General features: G+C 41.6%; 1 protein-coding gene across 5 annotated transcripts in view; it reads right to left on the bottom strand.

Moving 5' to 3' along the window:
- The window catches only part of pard3bb (par-3 family cell polarity regulator beta b), a 268,913-nt gene that overhangs the window by 100,177 nt on the left and 145,041 nt on the right, over window positions 1-23,695 (bottom strand). For 3 of the 5 annotated variants that reach the window (XM_058392331.1, XM_058392335.1, XM_058392332.1), the window contains exons 14-17: window positions 20,369-20,501; window positions 13,198-13,291; window positions 12,258-12,367; window positions 2,671-2,715 (exon numbers count right to left, since the gene is read on the bottom strand). In XM_058392331.1, the coding sequence (XP_058248314.1) occupies window positions 2,671-2,715; window positions 12,258-12,367; window positions 13,198-13,291; window positions 20,369-20,501 (382 nt within the window). The remainder of the gene's footprint in view (window positions 1-2,670; window positions 2,716-12,257; window positions 12,368-13,197; window positions 13,292-20,368; window positions 20,502-23,695) is intronic. The other 2 variants (XM_058392333.1, XM_058392334.1) reach the window with 2 other exon arrangements.

Genomic DNA, 23,695 nt, shown 5'->3' with positions numbered 1-23,695 from the left:
ATAAAGAGATACACATCATGTCCAGGACCATATGTTATAATAACTAATGGTGCTACAAATATATATATATATATATTGATAACTGATTTGAGTGATTTCTCAAAAAACAGGGAGGAAAGAAATCTGGCAAAATGACTCATTATATTATGTAGTGTAAAGCTGCAACTATCTATGCAGTCACAGTTCCTGGGGTTCATTCCTGAGCTCACGTTACTGCCTGCATGGAGTTTTAGATGTCCTACACATGTCCATGTGGGTTTCCTCTTGTTTCCTCATAACTCCCAAAAGCTTGCCTGTAAATGGATTGGCTAAGATAAACTGCCCTTTGTGTGAATGAGTGTGTGTGCTATAGACTGGTGTCCCAGGATACACACTGGATCCACTACAACCCTGGTTCAAGCTGTAACTGAAGATGAATAACTGAATAAATGAACATGATTAATATACGTTTCTGATAAGTGATGAAGTACATAAAGATTTTGGAAGTGAATTCAGATTTTTGGACTTGACTCTGCCAGGGTGTACAGTGTCGTAACTATCAGACATGTCAGGAGTGATGCATGGTCACTGAGGGAAGGAATATGTATGATCAGGAGCAGGCTGAGATCTCGCCATGGCCTGCAGTGGCTATAGGCCTGTATTGGCTGCAGGTGAGGAGAGATACTTATGGGGGGGCTCTGAAGAAAATCCTCGTCCCCTCTTTAATCTGCACCATCATCTCCCTCGTTTAACTCTAACTGCAGCTGGACCTGAGGTGAAGTCCAGACTGCAGGGAGGGAGAAATGAAGAGAGCAGAGTAAACATCTGGTGAAAATGTGTACAGCTTGTGGACCACACGTGCAAAGTCATCTTATTAGATCAGGCAGAAACACAGCATGGCTGTAAACATACACACATTTACACACACAGCATCCTAATACACCTACTATTGATCCTAAATGGTATCTCAGATTAGAATTAGTGTGTCCCAAATCCTAAAGGTATCTGGATGGGCTACTATTACTGGCAGATTATGGAAGTGGATCCATGGACACTATTTCAGCTATAAATCCTTCCATGAGGGAGGAGGAGATCTGATATATTATACCATACTTATAATGGTATAATGTTAAATTATATGGCATAATGTTTATCGGGGGAAAAAGCAAGGCTGAACTCCAATGAAAAGTTAGTTTAAGGTGACGGTATATGTAACTAGGCAAAAATGTACTCTTCTGTTCTTTTGTTTTTTTGTGCAAATGCAATATCAACACTTGGAAGCAACCCCAGACCTTTTTTTCTACTTAATCTGTCATAAAATAAGGAAACGGATCACACTTGACCATGAAACTGTTTATGAGCATTTTGTCCATTTACTTTTGAGCCTGTGGAAGCATTGTGTTAAAAAGAAAAAAAGAAAAAAACTAAACAATTAATGCAATATTTGTATTCAATCCGTAGAGGCAAAAAAAAAAAAAAAAACACTAAAACTGTGTCCAAATACTTATGGACCAGGCGTATTATAAAACAAAGCCAACTTAACCTCAGAGCAAATTCAGTCTCCGCATCCCGGTGTCCTTTTCTATTCAACTGCACTGGCTTTTTTTCAGCATGCAAATTTTATTCAGATTGACCGATTCTGGTTCGTTACAGCCTAAGGCTTTTATTTATTTATTTCTTTTAAACCACTTGGTCTCAATCCTCGGGTTTCTTACACCAGATTGATTCTGGTTTTGTTTGGAAGATGGCGTTATCACAGGCAGTTTGCTTCGCTGAACCGTTAACCAATTTTACACGTCATTTCTGCTACGTTTAAAGCAATTATGGTAATATTTAAGTGTATTTAATGAACATTTTCTTTATTTTAATCCAAAACGATTGTCTTCTTGTGCCCTCTGAATCTCTGAAACGTGGAAAGTCTGACCAGTCACTTTACTCGTCACGAAGCCCAGGAAGCAAACGCTAGACCAGTATGGACTAGAGATCGATTCCCAGAATAACATGGGGCTCTAAAACAGTTTTAACACCCAACCAAACACATCACTCTTAAAAATAAATAAATAAATTCACCTACCGAATGTGTTAGAGAGGTGGACGGTTCTCTGGTTTCCTCTCACTTCCCAAAAACATGCCGGTAGGTAGACTGACATGTCTAAATTGCCTCTATGTATAATGAGTGTGTGTGTGTGCATGGTGCCCTGCCATGGACTGGCAACCCATACAGGTTGTATTCCCATCTCGTAAACCGTACAACACAGCAACCTCGACTAACATAAAGCGCTGACTGAAAGATGGCGTAAAAGATCGGCGTAAACACTGCAATTACAATCAAGTGTATAATTCTTTAATTTGTTAAGGAAGCCCCCCCCGTTTAACGCTGCTTAAATTGCTTGTTTATATTTAAAGGAACTGGAGCAATTAGGTTCATTAGGAAACATTGCAAATGGATTCAATCACAAATAAGTGTGGAAGAGGCAGTCAGAGTTCTCCAGACTAGTCATGGGATATAAGCTCTTTCGCATGTGGAGCTGCTCTTGCATTTCTGTTTGCATGTCCAGTCTGTCTGATTGCTCAGGCCACAATCCATCAGCATCACGACACATGGAGGCCCTCCATCAACAAGGCACGGGCCAACTGCCTGGACACAGCTGTTTGTGTTTGTGAATGTGTGTGTGTGCATGCATTCCTTACCTGACTTTTGCCCCACCAGGCATCCCACTTTGCTTTCATCTGCAACTTGAAAAGGACAGAGAGAGAGAGAGAGAGAGATTAGGGCAGGAGGGGAAAAGAGTGTACACATGCTCAGGTTACCTTTTAACGACTGCTAATTGCATGCACATGACCAGCTGTAAGCTTTCTAATCAATACCCTCACAATACTGCTCAGGCGTCTCACATCAGCCAAAGGTGCCCTGATTAACATGGAGGACTGGAGGAGTGTGTGAACATACGTCTGCGTGTGCGTTAAGACAAACCCTACAAGCAAGAGATAACGTGACGAGCGACAATTCTTTTACTGCGTACGATTCTGTGAAAAAGTATTGGCCCCTCTCGCAATCATATCAGATCTTCAAACTAACTTTAACATAAGACAAAATCAGCCTGGAGTTTTTAATGCTGTTTATTTTTTTTTCCATTTCATTTAATGAAGAAACAGGGTTAACTAACAGCAAATGGCCCTGTGTGGAAAAAGTAATTGTCCAATTAGTCACGCAATCATGCAAATAAGCAGGTATAATTGATAACTGGGTGTAATTATACTAGACACACCCATGCTTGTCACGTCTAATATTAAATTTTGCTTGAGGATCTGAAACAATTAAGTGTGACAAGTATGCAAAAATGGAAAAAATCAAGAACTTTTTCATGGAACTGTACATGTTGCAATTTCAGTAAAACAATAAAAGTAACAGCCTGACATCTGAACTGAGATTTCAATTCAATTATTTACGAATTCTATTCAATTGAACGTCTATTCCACGCTGATGACGTTTTAAAGCAATAAATCCAAACAACTGGCTCAAAGGATTCCTCACACCAGTTCTATAGCGCATGTAGTCTGATTCTTCATCAGTTCCCCCATTCACAAGTTTCGCAACTAGCTCCTATTAACTCTGGGTTCTTCTTAGATCCTGTTATATGCAGCCTCTTAATAAATGTGTATCGAGAAATTCTACACTATGGCCAGCAAGTACAGTCCCCTGCTTTCCTAAGCTGGCAAAGAAGCCTCTCAAAGCCTAGCCTGTATCATGCAAACCAATAATATATACAATGACCAGTGTGTTAATTGGGTTTAAGAAGTAAAGCTTTAGAAGCTATAGGAGAAAATCGTTAGTAACAGTTGATCTATCCCTAACGCGAGATTACAACCTGTTGCTAGCATGGACGTCGGATTAGAGACGTTTTCTTTTTAGAGACACAACATGGCTGTGATGAAGCGTACAAATCTCTGACATGAGGAAACAATCTGAACTATTTTGCACAGGCGTTTACCTAAGCTCACATGTCTGACATGCAACTATATTTGATATTCTCCCTAAAACCATGTGTCAACTTCCCAGAAGCTGAAATTCGCTGTTCTCCAGTAGCAAGGACGGGACGTGTTTAAAGCGGAGGAAACACTGTGTGTGTGTGTGTGTGTGTAGAAGCAGGGTTTGGGTTTCATTAAGAAGCTCTGAGCTGGAGCAGCTGTGCTGCCTGTGTGACTACACATGGCTGTGGCCGAGCTGCTAGCACTAGCTGCGCTCCATCGTGCCATGAAAATGGAAAATAAATCAGTAACCAGATCCTGACAGCAAGTGGAACGTCTACTGAGTAAACTCTCCCAATCAAACCGCAGCCATTAAAAGAGTGAGGACAGAGGAGGGGAAAAAAATATATATATATATATATATTTTTTTATATATATATGGTTTTCATTAGCCAGTACTGGTTCAGTGTTTAAGGATAAACATGGCTGGAAATTGGCTGAGATTTGATGTAATTATTGCGTGTGCCAGACCCAGGCAGCAGGCTATAAGAGTCTGGGCTCTCCGACAACCATATACTGTTAAATATTAGGGATTAGCAGCAGTGGCTAGGCTAATACACGGGATTTAGGAAAGAGAGAGAGAGTGGCGACTAGCCAGCAAGCCAGAAAAAGCAGCAGTAACAGATTTTCATTACACTGCACTCTCTCTGAAATAATCCTTTTCATTTTTTATGAGGTCAGCTTTTCCTAGCAGGGAAGTCCGACGGCTCTGGTGACCACACGCTGCAATAAAGGCAAATAACACGCTCACACGCGTGACAGAGCGACTGCTAACACACACTGGATGTGCATTGGGAGATTATTACTGTTAGTATGAAGTTGATCAGAAAACAGCCTGAAGCATTAATATAAAGGAAGGAGTAGAAACGTAACCTAACAGGAGTAATGGCTTCTTTATGCAGTACATCACGCGTATGAGTGTAGAACACAGCGAGTTACGCTTGTGTTATGGCTAGCACATAGCGGACACTTCATCCCTGCGCTGCCTCCAAAACAATGTGCTGGATTCAGTTCCACACACAAGCTTTACAAGGTTGTGTTCAAGTTCACCACAACAACATGAGCAGCCAATCAGATTCCACAAGACCACAAACACACACATACACACAATGAACACACACAGTAACTTGAGCTTACACTCTCTCTCGGTCTCTGTCTCTCTCTCACACACACACACTCTCGCTCACACACTCCCTCTCTGTCTCTCTCTCTCTCTCTCGCTCACACACATACTCTCTCTCTCTCGCTCACACACGTACTCTCTCTCTCGCTCACACACATACTCTCTCTCTCTCTCTCTCTCTCTCTCTCTCTCGCTCACACACATACTCTCTCTCTCTCGCTCACACACGTACTCTCTCTCACACACTCCCTCTCTGTCTCTCTCTCTCTCTCGCTCACACACATACTCTCTCTCTCTCGCTCACACATACTCTCTCTCTCTCGCTCACACACATACTCTCTCTCTCTCTCTCTCTCGCTCACACACATACTCTCTCTCTCTCGCTCTCACACGTACTCTCTCTCTCTCTCTCTCACACACATACTCTCTCTCTCTCGCTCACACACATACTCTCTCTCTCTCGCTCACACACATACTCTCTCTCTCTCGCTCACACACATACTCTCTCTCTCTCTCACTCACACACATACTCTCTCTCTCTCTCTCTCGCTCACACACATACTCTCTCTCTCTCTCTCGCTCACACACATACTCTCTCACACACTCCCTCTCTGTCTCTCTCTCTCTCTCTCACTCACACACGTACTCTCTCTCTCGCTCACACACATACTCTCTCTCTCTCTCTCTCTCGCTCACACACATACTCTCTCTCTCTCGCTCACACACATACTCTCTCTCTCTCGCTCACACACATACTCTCTCTCTCTCTCGCTCACACACATACTCTCTCTCTCTCTCTCGCTCACACACATACTCTCTCTCTCTCTCGCTCACACACATACTCTCTCTCTCGCTCACACACATACTCTCTCTCTCTCGCTCACACACATACTCTCTCTCTCGCTCACACACATACTCTCTCTCTCTCTCTCGCTCACACACATACTCTCTCTCTCTCTCGCTCACACACATACTCTCTCTCTCTCTCGCTCACACACATACTCTCTCTCTCTCTCGCTCACACACATTCTCTCTCTCTCTCGCTCACACACATTCTCTCTCTCTCTCGCTCACACACATTCTCTCTCTCTCTCGCTCACACACATTCTCTCTCTCTCTCTCGCTCACACACATACTCTCTCTCTCTTGCTCGCTCACACATACACTCTCTCTCTCCCCCTCACACACACTCTCTCTCGCTCACACACATACTCTCTCTCGCTCACACACATACACACTCTCGCTCACACATGCACTCTCTCTCTCCCTCTCACACACACACACTCTCTCGCTCACACACATACACTCTCTCGCTCACACATGCACTCTCTCTCTCCCTCTCTCGCTCACACACATACACCCTCGCTCACACATACACTCTCTCTCTCCCTCTCACACACACACACTCTCTCGCTCACACACTCCCTCTGTGTCTCTCTGTCTCACATACACATACTCTTTCTCTCTCACACACACACACACACTCACTCACACCCTCTCTCTCTCACGCGCGCACACACTCACACTCTCTCTCACACATGCACACTTTCTCTCTCGCACACACAATCTCTCTCTCTCACACACACACAATGTCTCTCGCTCACACACACACAATGTCTCTCTCTCACACACACACAATGTCTCTCGCTCACACACACACAATGTCTCTTGCTCACACACACAATCACTCAAACACAATAATAATTCTCAAAAAACAAACAAAAATCCAGATGTACAGCGCACAAAATAACTCCTGAAATGACACGCACACAGACGCACAAATTTAGCCCAGGAGTAACGGCTTTACTGTTATTGCATTTATACTGAGGTCTCTTCTTAAGCCCAGTGTGGTTAATGGTGTTTCCCGGTGTTAGTAAATCTAATTCTGCACAATCCTCTGAGAGAACCAGAAGAAACAATACAGAAATAGGTCATTGAATAATGCAGGCATTAACTTCCTGGCAACGGCACGCTCTCATCGACCGTTTGTGTTCGTACCCTGCTGGTGAAAAGAAAAGCTCTGGAGAATAACACACTCTGGCCTTGGACACACACACACACACACACACACAAGAAAGACTACAGCTGAAAACTATTTCTGATCAAAAGAATGAAATAAAGAGCACAGAAACGCACATAGGTGCCCTCTATATGCTTTATATAAGACTGAAGAGCTCTCTCAAAGAGAGTCACTGGTTATAAGTAGGTGTTAAGTGCGCGAGGACGTATATCTATCAAGCTTGATATCAGTAACATGAAACACCTGACAGAACAGGATGAAACGTTGCTTATTAAAGAATCACAAGTACGTTCCACTGTCTGATTAAAAAACTCTGGATCCATTCACTGCTGATTAGCATTGCGGCTATATCCTCTATTATCACTTCACTCGTTATACAGGATTTTAATGTTGGAATGATCAGTGGTGATGAAGGGCAGCATAAATAGGGGCAGATGATTTAATTTGTTAAAGTGAATTAAAGATACACCTCTTGTGTGTGTGTGTGTGAACTGCATTAGACACACTCTCTGCTTGCTAGCTAGCTAGCTGAAAGCTTAGCATATGACCTGAGCTGTCCACGATCTCAGAAATAAAGCCAAATACCACACTTGGTACATTTCTAGCATTTGGTAGAGGCCCTTATCCAGAGCAACTTAGAATTTATCACATTATATGACTGAGCAATTGAGGGTTAAGGGCCTTGATCAAGGGCCCAGCAGTGGCACCTTGGTGGACCAGGGATTCGAACCCACAACCTTCCCATTAGTAGTCCGATGAGCTACCACATCTTACCTTACTAATTGAAATATTTAGTATTTGAGCAACTGAATGTAGTGCACTCACAGTTTACCATGTCCTACCCCTCATTGTGTCCAAATCCTACCCACAAGCCAGGTGAAAAAAAATAAAGACTATCACATGCTCCATCTATGACACATCAGTCAACCTACATCATCTAAACCCCATACCCAGAGGTCCAAGCGAGCTGCCCTCTTCCGCATACTTACATGAGCTCACGAAACGCTGTGATTATCTCGTTTCACTGTGAGAGATGGGGAGAAAAAGTATCCCATCCCACCATGCAGGTCTTTCTCTTATGCGCTCAGACGCCTGTGGCATGGTCGGAATTTCTAACGTGATTTCTGGACAAATCCTCCATCACTTCACTATACACATCATCTACACACATCTGTATAACAAAGGCTTTCTTTATCCTATTTAGCGCACCGTGAACACCGGCTCTGGTCGTCACTTTACCCACGGATCTGATTTCTTAAAGACGATAAGAGCCTTAATGCAATTGAAGATAACGGACTACGCCGTTCACATGACCAGGTGAATAATCTGATAACTGACTAGGTTCTGAAAGGATGGGATTACTCCGGCGCATGTAAACACGCTCGCTCTCAGAAACCTGGTGGGAGTTAAAGAGAAGAGTTTGGAGGAAAAGAATCCTATTCGCTCTACCAGACCTCCAGTCATATTCATCCTAAATAACTGCTAAATGTAATATAAAAAAAAGAAGCTAAAAATGGAGGAGAATGAGCTGAGAAATAAGATACCATCGCTTGTATAGGTGTATAGTTGTGCTCCTATTAGAACATCACATCACAGGAACCAAATGTGAGACAACTTAATGAAGTGCAATTGAATTTCTGCTGCATCCAGTGTTTCAGTGGAGTGAAATATTCCTCTCTCTCTCTCTCTGTGTAATGGGGGGAAAAAAGGGGGGGGGAGCTAATAGGGTCATCCTTAGCTAACGTCTGAAAATGTGCTGCAGTGTTCAATTTTCATGGTGCGCATTCAATTTTTAGAGCCATCGCACCCATCAAATCCATACAGAAAATGACTTGCGCAAGGCGACATTTCATTTCGGTTTCACGCTGCCTTCCCACCCTCAGAGGCAATGGCCCGGTGGGCTCGCTCTTCCCCTCTGCTTCCTCTCATCTCATCGGAACCAAGAGCACCTCTCTAATCTCAGCCCTCGCTCTCATTACTTTGTGCTTTCCTATCTCACTAGCCATGCCGTGGTAAATCTCGAGAGATGCCCCGGGCAACGTTACTTCCTCCCCTGAAGGATATTACACACAGAATATACTCCAACATCATTTGTGATCATGTTTTTTAAGTACGCCTTCTGGGTTGGGAAAAAAATGACCCCTGCTTTCGGAGTAATAGTTTGAAATACTTAAACTAGCACTTTAAAAAAAAAAAATAACAAAAAAGCAAGTTTGCGTGATCGCTTTTCTGCTCTTCTTGTTGCGTTTCCTCCTCACAGAGTTTTAAGACTGAAGGTATTCACAGTCTGTGATTTTAAACCAGTATCGAGGTATTCACTGATGGATCACTTTGGTACGCCGCTCTGGATCTGTCAAACGCCGCACATATAAACACACCACATCACAGGAGACAAAGGATGGAGATGTTAACCAGCAAACTAGTGTTAAGTCCATATTTGTCAAAACATATCAGAAACTCCGGCCAGACCAGGCAAAGCAAACGTTGCTGGATGAAATAAAACCAGGAGGAACACAATTTTGATTTGATGGCTGCATCTGTTGTCACATCACAAACTAAACACAGCCATACTACACATAAGAAATAGAATCACGATGCCGGAGCATGTGTACATGACAGATCGGGCAGTTTTTTGGCAGTCCGATTTTCTAAAAACCAACAGCCATAAATTGCATGTGTGCAGTCGAGTCTTCTTCACGAGTCTTTCGACAGGATGTGGACAGGATGATGCTGATCATCTAGAGACGATTTTGTTTGGGTTTAGTTTCGTTAGACATTTCACTAATTCTATTAAACACTGGACATTTCTCTAGTCAGTACTTATCCTGTCACCTATCTGCTGATTTAGTCAGAGGAATTTAATGGGGAATGATCAGTGAATGGAGATTTACACTTATAGCACTTCATCCTGCATTTACAATAAGACACGATTTTATTCACACTTCCGCTCAAAAGTTTGGGATCACTTGCATATTTCAGCTTGATTTCAGCTAGGGAGGAAGACTTCCATCAGCCGATCCATCTTGTGGGAGATGCTCCAGGAAGCATGGGGTGAAATCTCATCAGATTATCTTGAAAAATTGACAACTGGAATGTCCAGGCTATACTTGCTGCAAAAGGTGTTTCTTTTTATGAAGGCAAAGTTTGAAGAAAACATTCATCATTTCCATCAAAATCATTATTTCTGACTCGGACATGTCAGCATGTCCTGTTCTTCTGCTATACTTTCTATTCAGACTCATTTCGTGTGTGTTTCCTTGGAAAACAATACAATTTTTTGAGCTGTAGTGTATCTGGATTTTCACCACATTCTGGTCACCTGCCAATTCCCACCTACGGGTCAACACTTTCTTATCATACTAAGGCTTGGATGAAGGCTAACACATGCTTCGTTTTGAGACACAGGAAGCCAGGCAATCTACTAATGCTATGGGAAACACAACACAGGGCAGTGTTAACACACACACACACACAGAGAGTTAAGAGGTATCAGCCCTCTTCCACATACAGTGCATGAGACCACAGATGTCTGCAACTCACTGTGATTAAAAGCGAGAGAGAGAAACGACAACACTAAGAAAGACTGAAGTTAAAATAGGGGTTAAAATAATCGTCTGCTTGGAGACGAGAGGTTAACAATAACGTAATTGATCAAGCTTGATTAACAAAAATTTCATTATTAATGAATCGACAGGTATGAAATGTCTTGTAGCTTTAATGGAATCAAACACATCACTGTAAAGAAAGTGGAAAGAATAAAAGGCTGTAGGAAGATGATAAAGGTATCACTCTGATCACAGGTGCAGTTTACAGGAAGTTCTTTCAGGAACGCTTGCAGGCCATGATACAAAGATTTATTGCTCTTTGTTGTTAAAACTTTACTCCACTCCATCATAAAAAACCTCCAGAGTATAAACAACGGCACAAACAAAGGCATTAGCCGTGTAGCAAGTTGAAATTTCCTCTACAGGTTTACAGTGTTCTGCATGCACGTCTGTGGGGATTTCCTCCTGGGTTTTATATTTTTTTTACTCTCCCTTACAGTGCCCATGCGGTGGTGGATATACGTGTGCTGCCAAAAAATTCAATTAAAACACAATTCAAACATTCTATTATTCATAAACTACGAAACTGCTTATGTATTATTAATACCGCCGGGCTCATACTGAAAACCTTAAATTTTCATACCTGCACCCTGAATGAAATTTTAGTAGGTTTTTTTCTTTAATATGCGGGCAGAAATTAGGATGCGGGGCCGATTGCGCTGGCCATTGTGCAGGACTCCGTGGCGACGGTCACCAGAGAGCCACCCCATCAGCCCTTCGATTAAATAAAGGGCCCTAATACATTCACGAGTGTTTGTTAAAATGCCATCATGTGACACGGATTCGGTTTGCGTCCGAGTGTGATGCATCTAGGAAAGAGGCCTCTTTTTATTAGATTTTTTGGAGCGAGATTTAAACGCGGAACACAGATTAATTGCATTACGGAAAGGATGAGCATTGATCTGTTTCCTGACATGCACTTAGTCTGGTGAGTTGCCATTTCATATCAAAAAGGGATTGCAAGAGCAGGCTAAGTGCTTCTGCATCCTTATTCTCTTTGGGAACTCAAAAAGGGAAAAGAGAGAGAGATGGATGAGGGGGGCCTTTCAGCAGGAGAGGTGGGTGCTCATGGGGGTTTGAACACAAACACACAAGCGTGCGGTTATTGGCGAGACGTGTACGCATATGGTGACACTGATCATGTACTGACGGAACAGATCCCCGGCTCTCTCTAATCAATATCTTCATGTCCTGGAAGACAAAAGCCCACCACATACATAGCGGCACATATAACGATAAATGTTAGTTACTGCTCCTGTGAGTGTGTTTCGAGGTCTTACTTCGGACTCTATCAAGCCATGCTTTTGAGCAGCTACTGCTCTGATTCATGCTACCATTCAGGCACCCTGTATAAAAATGAGCAAAAACTAATACATATTAAAAAAATTGCATTGAGTGATATTTGGAGCTCAATGAATAACTGTGTATTGTTAATTTTATTTTATTTAATTCTCTAGGGCACTGTATGCGTATGCCGAGTGTTTTCTGTTCAGTTTCTTACCCAGGTCCATGCTTTTGGAAGATTTCATGTGATGATGCTCCATCATACCCTGAGGAGCTGGAGACGTCAGAGAGCTTTCAGCTGAGCGAGGGCCTGATTCCCACTCCAGACTGACACACACACACACACACACACACACAGAAACACAAAAGCATGATACGCTGTATTAAGGCCAGATTAAGATAAACGCTTTTGAAGCAAAATCAAACCAGCTACATATTAGAAATCCTAATACGTATTTTTAATAAAATAATACGGATGATGTCATCAAAGATCTCTTAAGATGCTTTCAAGCATGTAGCCTGGTGGAAATGAAGCCTGTTGTGTTTTCCTCAGGTTTTTGGATCTAAAATCAGGGACATGACTAAAATGTTCCCCACAATCAGGTGATCATGGACAAGGTTCATTCCATCATTAGATTTCTAAATGAATTTATTAGCAGAATTTCAGCCTTTCACTCTAAAGGACAAAAAAACAGACTAAAGTATGTAAAGAAACCTCAAAACAATTAGAAATCTGGAAGAAAAACAAGCTCTAAAAGGTTTTTCGGGTTACGCCTGAGAGGAAACTCATAGAAAATGTTCTATCTAGAATGCTACAGGAGAGTATTTCCCGATCCGATGACTGCGATCAAAAAGCTAAAATCCTTTGTCATCCTTTGCATCTATCCAAATATTCCTTAAGAAAGCCTTTGAAAGAAAACCTTTATAGTATTTTATTAGGCTTTTTCCACACATACAGAGAAAGGGCTACCTAACAATATTCATATTTTGTAGCATTGGTAATGTTTCTCTCATCTGTTTCAACTGGAAATATGGATATACTGTAGTGCACCATTAAAATAAATTTACAGTAAATAATGAAACCATAATTACCTTATATAAACTTATAGAAGATGTATGCTAGGGAGAGTATACAACCATGGGGACACAAAAATTACCTCTGATGGGGCTCATGGTTCAAGCCTCCATTCAGGTCTCCATTCTGCCTATAAGGACTGAACGCTACCTCTTCACCATAACCCCCATTTGAAACTGCGAAGGAAAGAAAGAAAGAGAGAGAAGGGAAAAAGGAAAAAAAAAAGCCCATCATTAGAGTAGTTCAGCGAGCTGTCTGAGGGACATTATGCAGCTTAATTTGAGCACTGGCTGTTGGGGTCAGCATCGGAGCAGTGAGAGGTGACGGTGTGGCCACTGCTCTGAGAGACGCCCAGAGACTGAGCCTATTATCAGCTGTAACATGGTGCAATCGTCACTCACGTTTTAATGATCACTCACGCTTTGGATAATGGTAGTAGTGCAGCGGATGACGTGGATTTCTTACCTCTCTGTGAATGTAGTTAAAATGGGGCGCGGGTATATATGTGCGTGTGCGTCTAAACAATGTGTTTAGCAAGCCTGCACAGTGGTCCAGAGCGCACATATGGGGAAAATAATAAATAAGAAAATGAAGACAGGGAGGAAATGACAAACAGTAAAGTAGTTAGGAAAAAGATATCCAGACTGAGGGCTCAGCTTGAGTCCTATTTGCCTAAACTGATTATGTCCAACTGCTCCACTCTCCCCAGCAACAGGGAAGCTTTACACCTCCTGGCCTTTCGCTTACTAGACAAAGAGACACCATTCAGCATAATCCGTTTTGTTTCTGTTTGCGTAGGTGTCTCAGTTACACTCATGGCCACAGCATGATCTGAGTGAGATTTTAAACCAATTTGTGACAGAGGCCTTGTACGGTGATAACTAGACATGAGAAAGGGGTGATTAAAGCTCATAAAAATGAACAGTGTAGAGCTCGATTCAGAGCGGGGGGCCTTTGTCTGGAGTTCAACGACACGAAAAAGACAACAAATGCCTTCGAATTCCTAGACGCTTAGCATGCTGTCTATATTAACCTAAACAGTGATGTGAGAAAATGACATTTTGGTAGTGACTAATGCCTGATGAGGGCTAGAAAAGCTTTCTGCTACTATTAAGGAAATCCAAATTGATGTTATAGAGCTTGTGGCTTTTTAGACACAGACGAGACGATATATAAACTGTGTCTGAACAGTTTATAACAGTCTCATTGCACAACCTTTCACATTCTTCATTAGTACTGCTCTTGGTGTGGAAGTTCTTTCACTACACTCACTATGGTGCTATTTTACAGTCAGTGGATGCAAAAGCTCCCAAAGACCATCCATGGCCAGGGGCCTAGAGAACAAAATTGGCCATGCTCTATGAGCGAGAGGAATGACATACTCATGCTCTCTCCCCTGTCAATCACAGCAACACTAGCCAAATCACAGGCATCTGTGAGCTCATGTATGTGGAAGAGGGAGGAGGAGTCATGTGTTAGCCTTCATCCTCACCGGTCTGCAGCTATTGTATGATGGGCAGAACTGGCTGGTGGATAAGACTTGGTAATTGACCAAATTGGGGAAGGAATGAGGGTCATCATGTTTGTAAAAATCCTGACACGATTGTCAAATATGTATTTTATATCTAACTGATAAGAATACCTTTAGTTAGAGAATCCTTAGAGAATGTCTTGACGCTCTAGAAGACTGTCGCAAATGTGCAAACTGACAGTGAGACATGCTCCTAACCTTGAACTTCCTGTTTCAATACAAGATCTTACAATCAGAGGAGTATACAGAAGAAAAGATGTGGTAGAGGCTGAGGCTTGTGTTCACTTGTGTGGTGTGTCAACCAGGGAAAGTGAGCTGCTCTCTTTCTATGTCTCTGTGATGGAGTAGCTGTGCTTTGGCACCATGGGGCTGGAAATCGCGCCTGACAAACGAATAGATCAGGCAAGCTCCGGCACAGGCCAACCAGTCATCATTACTCATGATCCGGCACAGCGATGACTGTTTATTAGTATTAGTACCTCTCTCATCTGTTTGTGTGGCAGAGGGTGAGGGTGATTCATCAGCCGCACACACTCGTACACACTCAAACAGAACTTTCAATAAAGATGAACTGATGTTAAAGTGAGTGAAACGGTGGGTCTCTCCAAACTACTCTGTATTCCGAACGCTCGCCGCCGCACACGCGCACCACAAACACAGTTATTTATCAGCAGAAATGTGAAATAGCAGGACTGGAATAAGACGTTTCCTCTGAAAATGATGGATCAATGGCTCTTTGAGCTGAAGCAGGGTTATTAATCCTAAACCACCCAAACCTTTAGCGAAGCAGAAACACTGTAAAACTCCTTATCAAGACTCTGAAGCTGTTTCGTCATGTTGCGAAAGAAGGCGTGTATACTTTTTACTGCTGTGGAGGTCAGGGCTCTCTGTGTGTGTGTGTGTGTGTGTGTCTAAGGTGTGTTGTTTGTGCTGGAGGATTAAACACACAACACAACACTTTCATCTCCATTGCCTGATTTATTTTTTAATCAGGACCCAAGTGGATTAAAGGATGTACAAAGCTAGACCTTGGAATTATGAGGCTCAACCGGAGGCTCTGGAAAAAATCAGTGATATAAATAAGTTTTTTGAATGCTGCTTAATGTACGAGACGATATGACACTAAAGTATGAGAGATAAATGTATAAAATTGACATGGTCTAGAAATCTATATTATGGCCATGCATGCATATATAACCCTCAATGAATAAGGTGCTCTCTTTCTCTCTCTCTCCTTTCAACAGGAAGAGGAAGTTCAAATTCTGGTATTATTTTGAAGAACAGCTTCCTTGAAGAAGAAGGAAAATATGTGAAGCAGATTAAATATTTTTTTCTGTTGCTGTACTTAACATTTCTTTTCTGTCTTCTTTTCATCCTAAGGGTTTTGCTACTGCCTATTTATACCACAGTTGAAGAAAAAGTAGTTGATTAATTTGCTCTAACAGCAGCTTAGTCTGTGGTTCTGGCTGTCACATAAATAACAGGTTTATATTAATGCACTCGGTCTAATGTGTTATAGCTTTTTACAATAAAAAAACAACAACTCATTCACAGTGACTTGTATAGCCGATGCTCTAAATAATCTAATAATAAACAAACTTAAAATTTTCTGTAGTGCTGCGTGATGGTGGATAAGGTGAAGTTTTCTAAAAGGAGGTGTTATTTAATGCATACGAAAGGAGTCTCGTGTTTTAGAGCTTTGTAACAGTGATGCATTTTTCTCTGTGGCAGGCTTTAAGACAGAGAAGTTTGTTTCCCCATCAGCATAACAAGCTTGTCTTGAGAATTTCAAAAAAGACAGAGAGTGAAGCAACTACCGTTTACAGCTGCTATAACATACAGCCTATCATGATTTTTTCCTATATATACACCGATCAGGCATAACATTATGAGCAGTGAGAGGTGAAGGGAATAACACTGATGATCTCCTCATCATGACACCTGTTAGTGGGTGGGATATATTAGGCAGCAAGAGGACATTTTGTCCTCAAAGTTGATGTGTTAGAAGCAGGAAAAATGGGCAAGCGTAAGGATTTGAGCGAGTTTGACAAGGACCAAATTGTGATGGCTAGACCACTGGATCAGAGCATCTCCAAAACTGCAGCTCTTGTGGGGTGTTCCCGGTCTGCAGTGGTCGGTATCTATCAAAAGTGGTCCAAGGAAGGAACAGTGGTGAACCGGCGACAGGGTCATGGGCGACCAAGGCTTGTTGGTGCACGTGGGGAGTGAAGGCTGGCCCGTGTGATCCGATCCAACAGACAAGCTACTGTTGCTCAAACTGCTGAAGAAGTTAATACTGGTTCTGATAGAAAGGTGTCAGAATACACAGTGCATGACGGGTCAGGGCTTTTGGCAGCAAAAGGGGGACCAACACAATATTAGGCAGGTGGTCGTAATGTTATGCCTGGTCAGTGTATACTTGCATTCTATAATATATATTTAGATAACATCCATGAGACGGATATTCTAATTCATTTATGACTTAAATGCATCACAGTTTGTTTTCATTTTTTTGTTTGAATTTATCTTGTTAGAAAAACAGGCACTTTTAGTAAAATATCCATGCATATACCCTGTATTTCCTTTGTGCCCACTCACACTGTATACTTCTAATAGCACACTTCTCCTGACTTTAATCGAGAACCATCACACATGAATATATATTAGGGCTGTCAATCAATTAAAATATTTAATTGTGATTAATCGCAAATTAATTGCACATTTTTATCCATTCTAAATGTACCTTAAATTAATACTTTTTTAGTTTTTAATACTCTAATCAACATGGGCATGGACAAATATTGAAGTGTATGTTGTTTATTATTAGTGAAACCATACTCAACATAGAACATGAAGACTAGACATGTTTCAAAGGTCATAGATATTTTTCAAAGCACTTGTTCATGTTCATCACTTCTTCTAAACCTGCAAAGTCTACATTTATTACTGAAACCACCTTAACTATAGAGCATAAAGAACATAGACATGTTTATCAAATAACTTGTTCATGGCAAACACATGAAGAAAAGAACATAGAAATAACACAGGTTCACATTACGTCTCTGCTGATAAGAATCTAGTGTTGTCTGCCTTTGGCGAGGGGCAGGAGAGCTCTCTGCATCAGCTGTACTGTTTGCTTCACCATCAAGTGATATTTTAAACATGCTGCGGTGATAATTAATAAATGCTTGTCGACAGAACCATCAGACATTGTTTTATATATAAAGAAGACGCTTTTCTTTCTCAGTTTCGGTTTGCTGCTGCATCTCCCATTTCCCAAACTACGGGCAAGGCCGAGGTTCAAACAGAAAATGTGCGTTAATTGCGCGTTAATAAAATTAGTGCCGTTAAAATGAATTGGCATTAACGCATTAACACATTAATTTTGACAGCCCTAATATATATATATATATATATATATATATATATATATATATATATATATATATATACACAGTCGTTAATGTTCCTTTACAGTGAAAGCTGTGAGTGATTGTCTTTGCTCACGCTGTATTAGCTCACATAGCTGCAGAATGAAACCCTTGCTGTTCTTTTGAACTGAATAGTATGCGGTTCAAATTGTTTGTTATTTTATAATGTTAAGTAGGCCACATTATTGAGACGTGCTTCTACACGCAGCATAGAGGGGGGAAAAAAAAATCACAACATTAACATAATGATCGCAAGGTCAGGAGCAGGAAATGCAAAACAAGCACATGAAGTAAACACAGCACAAAAGAAGAAGGATGCTTTTATTTCTGCTTTAGTCATGAGGAGGTCGTACCTTGCAGTATTCCCAGCTGGCTCGTAGGCAGAGAGAGAGAGAGAGAGAGAGAGAGAGAGAGAGAGACAGAGAGAGAGAGAATATTTGCAAAAATCATATATTTATGAAATGTGAAATCAGCAGTAATACATAAGCAATAGGCAGAAAAGCGGGTTGTGAAAAGGCAGAGAGACGTGGGAGAAATTGCAGCATTTGTAATGTTGCTCAGTACGCCGTTCTACAAATCTAAATGAGAAATGAGGTAGAGTGGATGTGTACGCCGAAGCCGATGGTGGATTTTAGGCAACGCAACAGTGCAGCGTTCTATTTGAACCCTGCTTGTGGTGCAGCGAAAATCCTAGAGGAGGATTACGTCTCTTTTATGTTCAGCTGAAGGGATGGTGCACGCGACAGGCTACAGTCGTCGCCATTTTACATGAAAAGCATCGCAAATGTGCCCCGATTTCCTGGATTTTTAAAACATGTGGCGGCGGCTGTCGAGGCATGAGGGAGATAAAGAGAAGGCAAAACTAACTTGTATGACACACTTTACTGTACGGGTGTTGACATTATACATCGCCAATATTGCAGAATGTGATATGATATCACGAGAAAGGATAAGATCCAGCTACTACTTTGATTCCAGACACAATGCACTGGTTCGAGTTCCTGGGGTTATTTCCCCCACTGCGTGATGAAGTGCACCATGGTGTTTATTCGAGGTGGAACAAATTCGATCTCAGATAAGCATTGCCTGAATGTGTGTGCTAGGTTTCCATATTCAATTGATTAAAGAAATATAAGTAAAATAACAAACTTGTAGACAGTGTTTCCATGATCTAATGCAGCAATACATAAAAAATATCATGAAGGCGAATGCTCCCATACACCAGACCTTAAAGACTTACAGCTGTTGTTTGCTGCTGAACATAGAAGCCAGTGTGCAATGTTAGCAAAATGTCTCCTGAAATACAGTGTGTGTAAAAAATAATATTGTTTTTATTTCTTTTTTTTTAAATCCCTGTAGCCTGTCCCAATTCATGATGAAGAGAGGCTGATGAGGGAGCGTGGGTTTGAATAAGTTGAAATGTTTATTACGCCTCACGTAATATAAGTGCTACTTTATGATTAATAGTTTGTTAAACACAGTGTTTGATACACACGGGGATTGAATTTGAGAGTCTGGTATTGAATAAAACGGTAACATTATTGCTGTTGCTCCACGGGGTCTGGCTCCACTCCAGTGTCCAGGTCCAGTACTCCTGGAATCCTCACAAGAGGGCTAACCAAATTACTCAAGGGTACTTGGCTAGAGTATGAGTCACTTAGCAATTGAAACAACAAAATGTAAGATTCATTACTGGCTGAGATGACAATTTCAGCAAAAAAATAAAAAAATAAAATAACAATAATAATAATAATAATAATAATAATCCAATGGACTGCAGCTGTCTAGTTTTACTTGGTTTGGCTAATATAAGCTTATAGCTTCATAAAGGGTATTATTATTATTATTAGTTTCAATTTAATGGCATGGATTAGCAGGCAAATTGACAAAAAAAGAGAGTAAAAATTGTATTAACTTTACATATTACAGCAAAAACATTAAAATAAAAAATAAACATTAAACAAACATAAAAACAAAAAATAAACATCTGTTTAGTAGAACTAAACAGAAATATTTTAATTAGTCTACGACTGTATTCATATGATATGTTTTCTTCAGAGACAGAAGAAAGGACCACATGCGCAGAATGTGTACACATTTATAACACAAAGCAATCTGAAACTAAAGAGGCTCGGAATAACATTCTTTCAGCTGGATCAGAATTCCTTGCCACACCTCAACCTATCTGAAATGGACCCGTATAGAATATTTTTAAATGCAAGAAATGAAATGAATTTGAATTGTAATTTCAGTTTGGGTCAATGACAGACAGCACAGGCTCGCTCACTTACCCATAGATCGCTCAAAGATGTTGTTCATCACCATATGGGGCTGCACAGGGCTCTCTGATTGGCTGAGGAGCGAAGCCTGGCCCACGCAGCTATCGAAGGATCGATTGAGGATTCTCCGTGAGTCCGGGTACTCCTGCAAGACAGAGAGAGAACAGCTTAGCCAATGTATTGATCATGTTTCTGAACTGCAGGTTGCGGAACAAGCAAATCTGAGACCTAAGTGAGCTGAAACTACATCAGCATTCCTTAACAATTCAATAACACAAACAGATGAAAAGACGTACTGGTGAAAAACCTAAAAGAAGAAGTGATGTGGTTTTAGAATCAGGTTTTAGCTATTAAAAATTAATTCACGGCCTCTGATGTGTCCAGATGTAATTCTGAGATTGAATAGAAAGCCTTTTTATTATCCTGCCCTGGGGTTTACGTACACGGTGAAATATGTGAACAGCAGGGTCAGACTTAAAATTCTGGAGCAGTAGCCGCATTCTCGTCAAACGGCCTGCGTAATGGCATGTACGAAGATGGAGCAAGCTGCCTGCAAATGGTTAACTGTGGATAATTAAAAAGCAAACCACAGGTACTTAAATAATATATATACTTAAAGGCTGTGGCTGATGTACGTCTGGTGTTGGCCACTGAAGGTGTTTCTCCTTCTTCCAGTACGTTACATGACTAAGTGGTACAGTATTTCATTTCTTGGTCATTTCCCGTTTTCTCTGAGGTGACCGCAGAACACATCTCTCACACAGCCTGAGGTAATGTAGTCTAGTTCGAGCCTCAAGAGGAAAATGTAGCTTAACATTTACCTAGATTAAGGTCAGGCATGAAAAACTATGATAGTGGGGGGAAAAAAAAACATTATAGACTAAATAATCCCTTTAGTCTCAAGCAACACAGAAAACCCTGAATCATCAAGTTCCTTAAGACCTGCATTTTCATTTTTCCGCACCTTATAGGAGCGAGACGGACAGGCTACAACATTAACACTACAGAAATCGAGTCCGCAGGGAAGCGCGGTGTGAACGGGTAGATAGGCATGAAAGACGAGAGCCAGTGCTGGCCCTGAAATGAGATTACAACGAGGGATCGATGGGGGAATCTTTCTCTTTTTTCTACTTATTTATTTTTTCTTCTTATAAAACACCGAGCATAAATTTACAAGTCAGGAAATGCAGGAGCATCAGCCAGGGAGTTTAAGAGCTGAGGGAAAGTGTCAAGAGTGTACATCAAATCAGACCAGTATGTGGAAAGCAAAGGAATGAAGGGATAAAGGCAAGAAAGGAAAAATGTGCTGCTGCTATTGCAGTGTCACAAGATCCAAAAATCACAAAGCCTAGAGATTTTGAGCCTTGCAGAGCATCCCAGAAATGACAGACAGCATCTATAGCCACAGGCTGAGATGGCAAGAAAGCAAGGAGCACTGCAAAAGACCTTAGGACATTTCCATGCAGAACTGGTGTGCTCATCAAACTGGTGGTTAAGCTGTGCTGTTGAATTACGCTGCATGAGAGGAGTTTAAAATATGTCTCCATCTGTATCCTTACTGACTGAAGGATCATAGCGACAAAAGCAGGGAGGGAACCAGCATGGACAGGGCTTCACTTCCTTTATTGAAAGACAAGCAAGAAAACAGGATGAGAAAAAGGAGAAAGAAGGAAAGACAGCCAAGTGTGTCTGTGTGTGTGTGTGAGAGAGAGAGAGAGAGAGAGAGAGAGAGAGAGAGAGAGAGAGAAAAAGACAGAGAGAGAAGCTGTCAAGAAACTGAATGAACAATATCCTAGTACAGTTCCCATGGCCTGTGCCTTCTCACTAAGTGTGTGTGTGTGTAGCTCCAGGATCCAGCAGTACAAGCCACAACAGTCTCCAATTCTATCTTAATCAGCACAACAAAAGGCGCATTTCATCGTGCTGTGTAAAACAGAAGCATGCTGGCAGGTCCACTCGCCCCCTGCAGCACTGGCACACACTGGGCAGCTCTGCCCTCTGACCGGGGGGAGTGGAGGAGGGTTTGGGCTTCCAGCTTCCCCCTGGGCCTCTCCTCATTAGTGTCTGCACCGTAATGAGATTATCACACAGTTATTTAGCTGGCACTGCTAAAAACGACATGATCAGATACTGGCTGCTTGGGGGGGGAATAAAACCTTACTTTTCATATTATGTATTGTCATGGGCTGTAACTTGGGTTCTCTTTGGCCCTTTCTTCACAATTTTCTTTCTTCTCGCTGTTGCTTTTCAGTCGGAGAGGTAATTATACAACTCTGAGGAAAGTGTTACTCTTTGATGTGTTTGGAAGAGCTCTTATAATTAGTGAAGCTGGGTCACAAATAGACCAAAAAAAAAAAATTGTTTTGGAGCACTGAATTTCACCAAAGCAGGGGGAGCACTCTGGAGAACCCTTAATGATATAGCTCCAAGACAGACTTCCAGTACTCAGATCAAGACACAATGTACAAATCCATACTTACAGGCATCTTCTACAATAATTGCTTTATCTTTATTTATTGCGTGTCTGGCGTCTGTACGTTTGCACACTCTTTCACGGCTAGGAGCAATTTAGAGTCTCCAAGTCTGGCTTGTTTTTGGAGAGTCGGAATAAAATAGGAGAACTGGAAGAAGTCCGCATGAACACTGGGAGAACAGGCACCTTGTCATTTTATGTGGTGGATGTTGCTGATGTAAAAAGCATCATGGAAGCTGGGCTGGAGCAGCTCATAGAGACTAGTGTGAACTTCACCAGTGTCAGAGAATTTCAGTCACAGTTAATCAGGGTGATAAAAATGTATTGCGTTACTGTTCTGTGGTCACAGATTCATGACATGGCGTGAATTTTTAGAAGGTTTTGCATCGGCTGCAGAAAAAATCATTGTATTGCTACTCGTTTAAATTATTATATTTAGCCCCTTTCATTCTTTCACAATTATTTACAGTATAACTCCACAGTTTCAGGTAAGATCAAAAACAACGTTTTTAAACAAAATCTTATTTCTAATTACTTTTGGTCAGTAATGATCTTCCTTCTGCAGGCTGAACTCATCCTCAGTCTGTCCATCCTACATGATGCAACACCGTGACATACCACTACTGTGGTCACCACACACACACTTCTGAACACAAGCGCTCACACGGCTGATTTTTTCCAGCTGTCCTTCTATCCATTATTTCACCTTCTCAGTCCTCTGCGCATGCTGCCATCTTCTGAGCCCACATCCGTTCTATACACAGGGGGCCGACGGCATCCCATCATCACCACCGTCTTCCGGTGCCTTCCGGCTACACCACACTGAGGACCTCTTCCACATTAATTTTAGGGAAAGTCCCATATTT

The sequence above is a fragment of the Hemibagrus wyckioides genome, linkage group LG06 (assembly GCF_019097595.1).
Source record: "Hemibagrus wyckioides isolate EC202008001 linkage group LG06, SWU_Hwy_1.0, whole genome shotgun sequence".
NCBI classification, from domain to species: domain Eukaryota; kingdom Metazoa; phylum Chordata; class Actinopteri; order Siluriformes; family Bagridae; genus Hemibagrus; species Hemibagrus wyckioides.
This window is presented reverse-complemented; position numbering and strand designations above follow the sequence as displayed.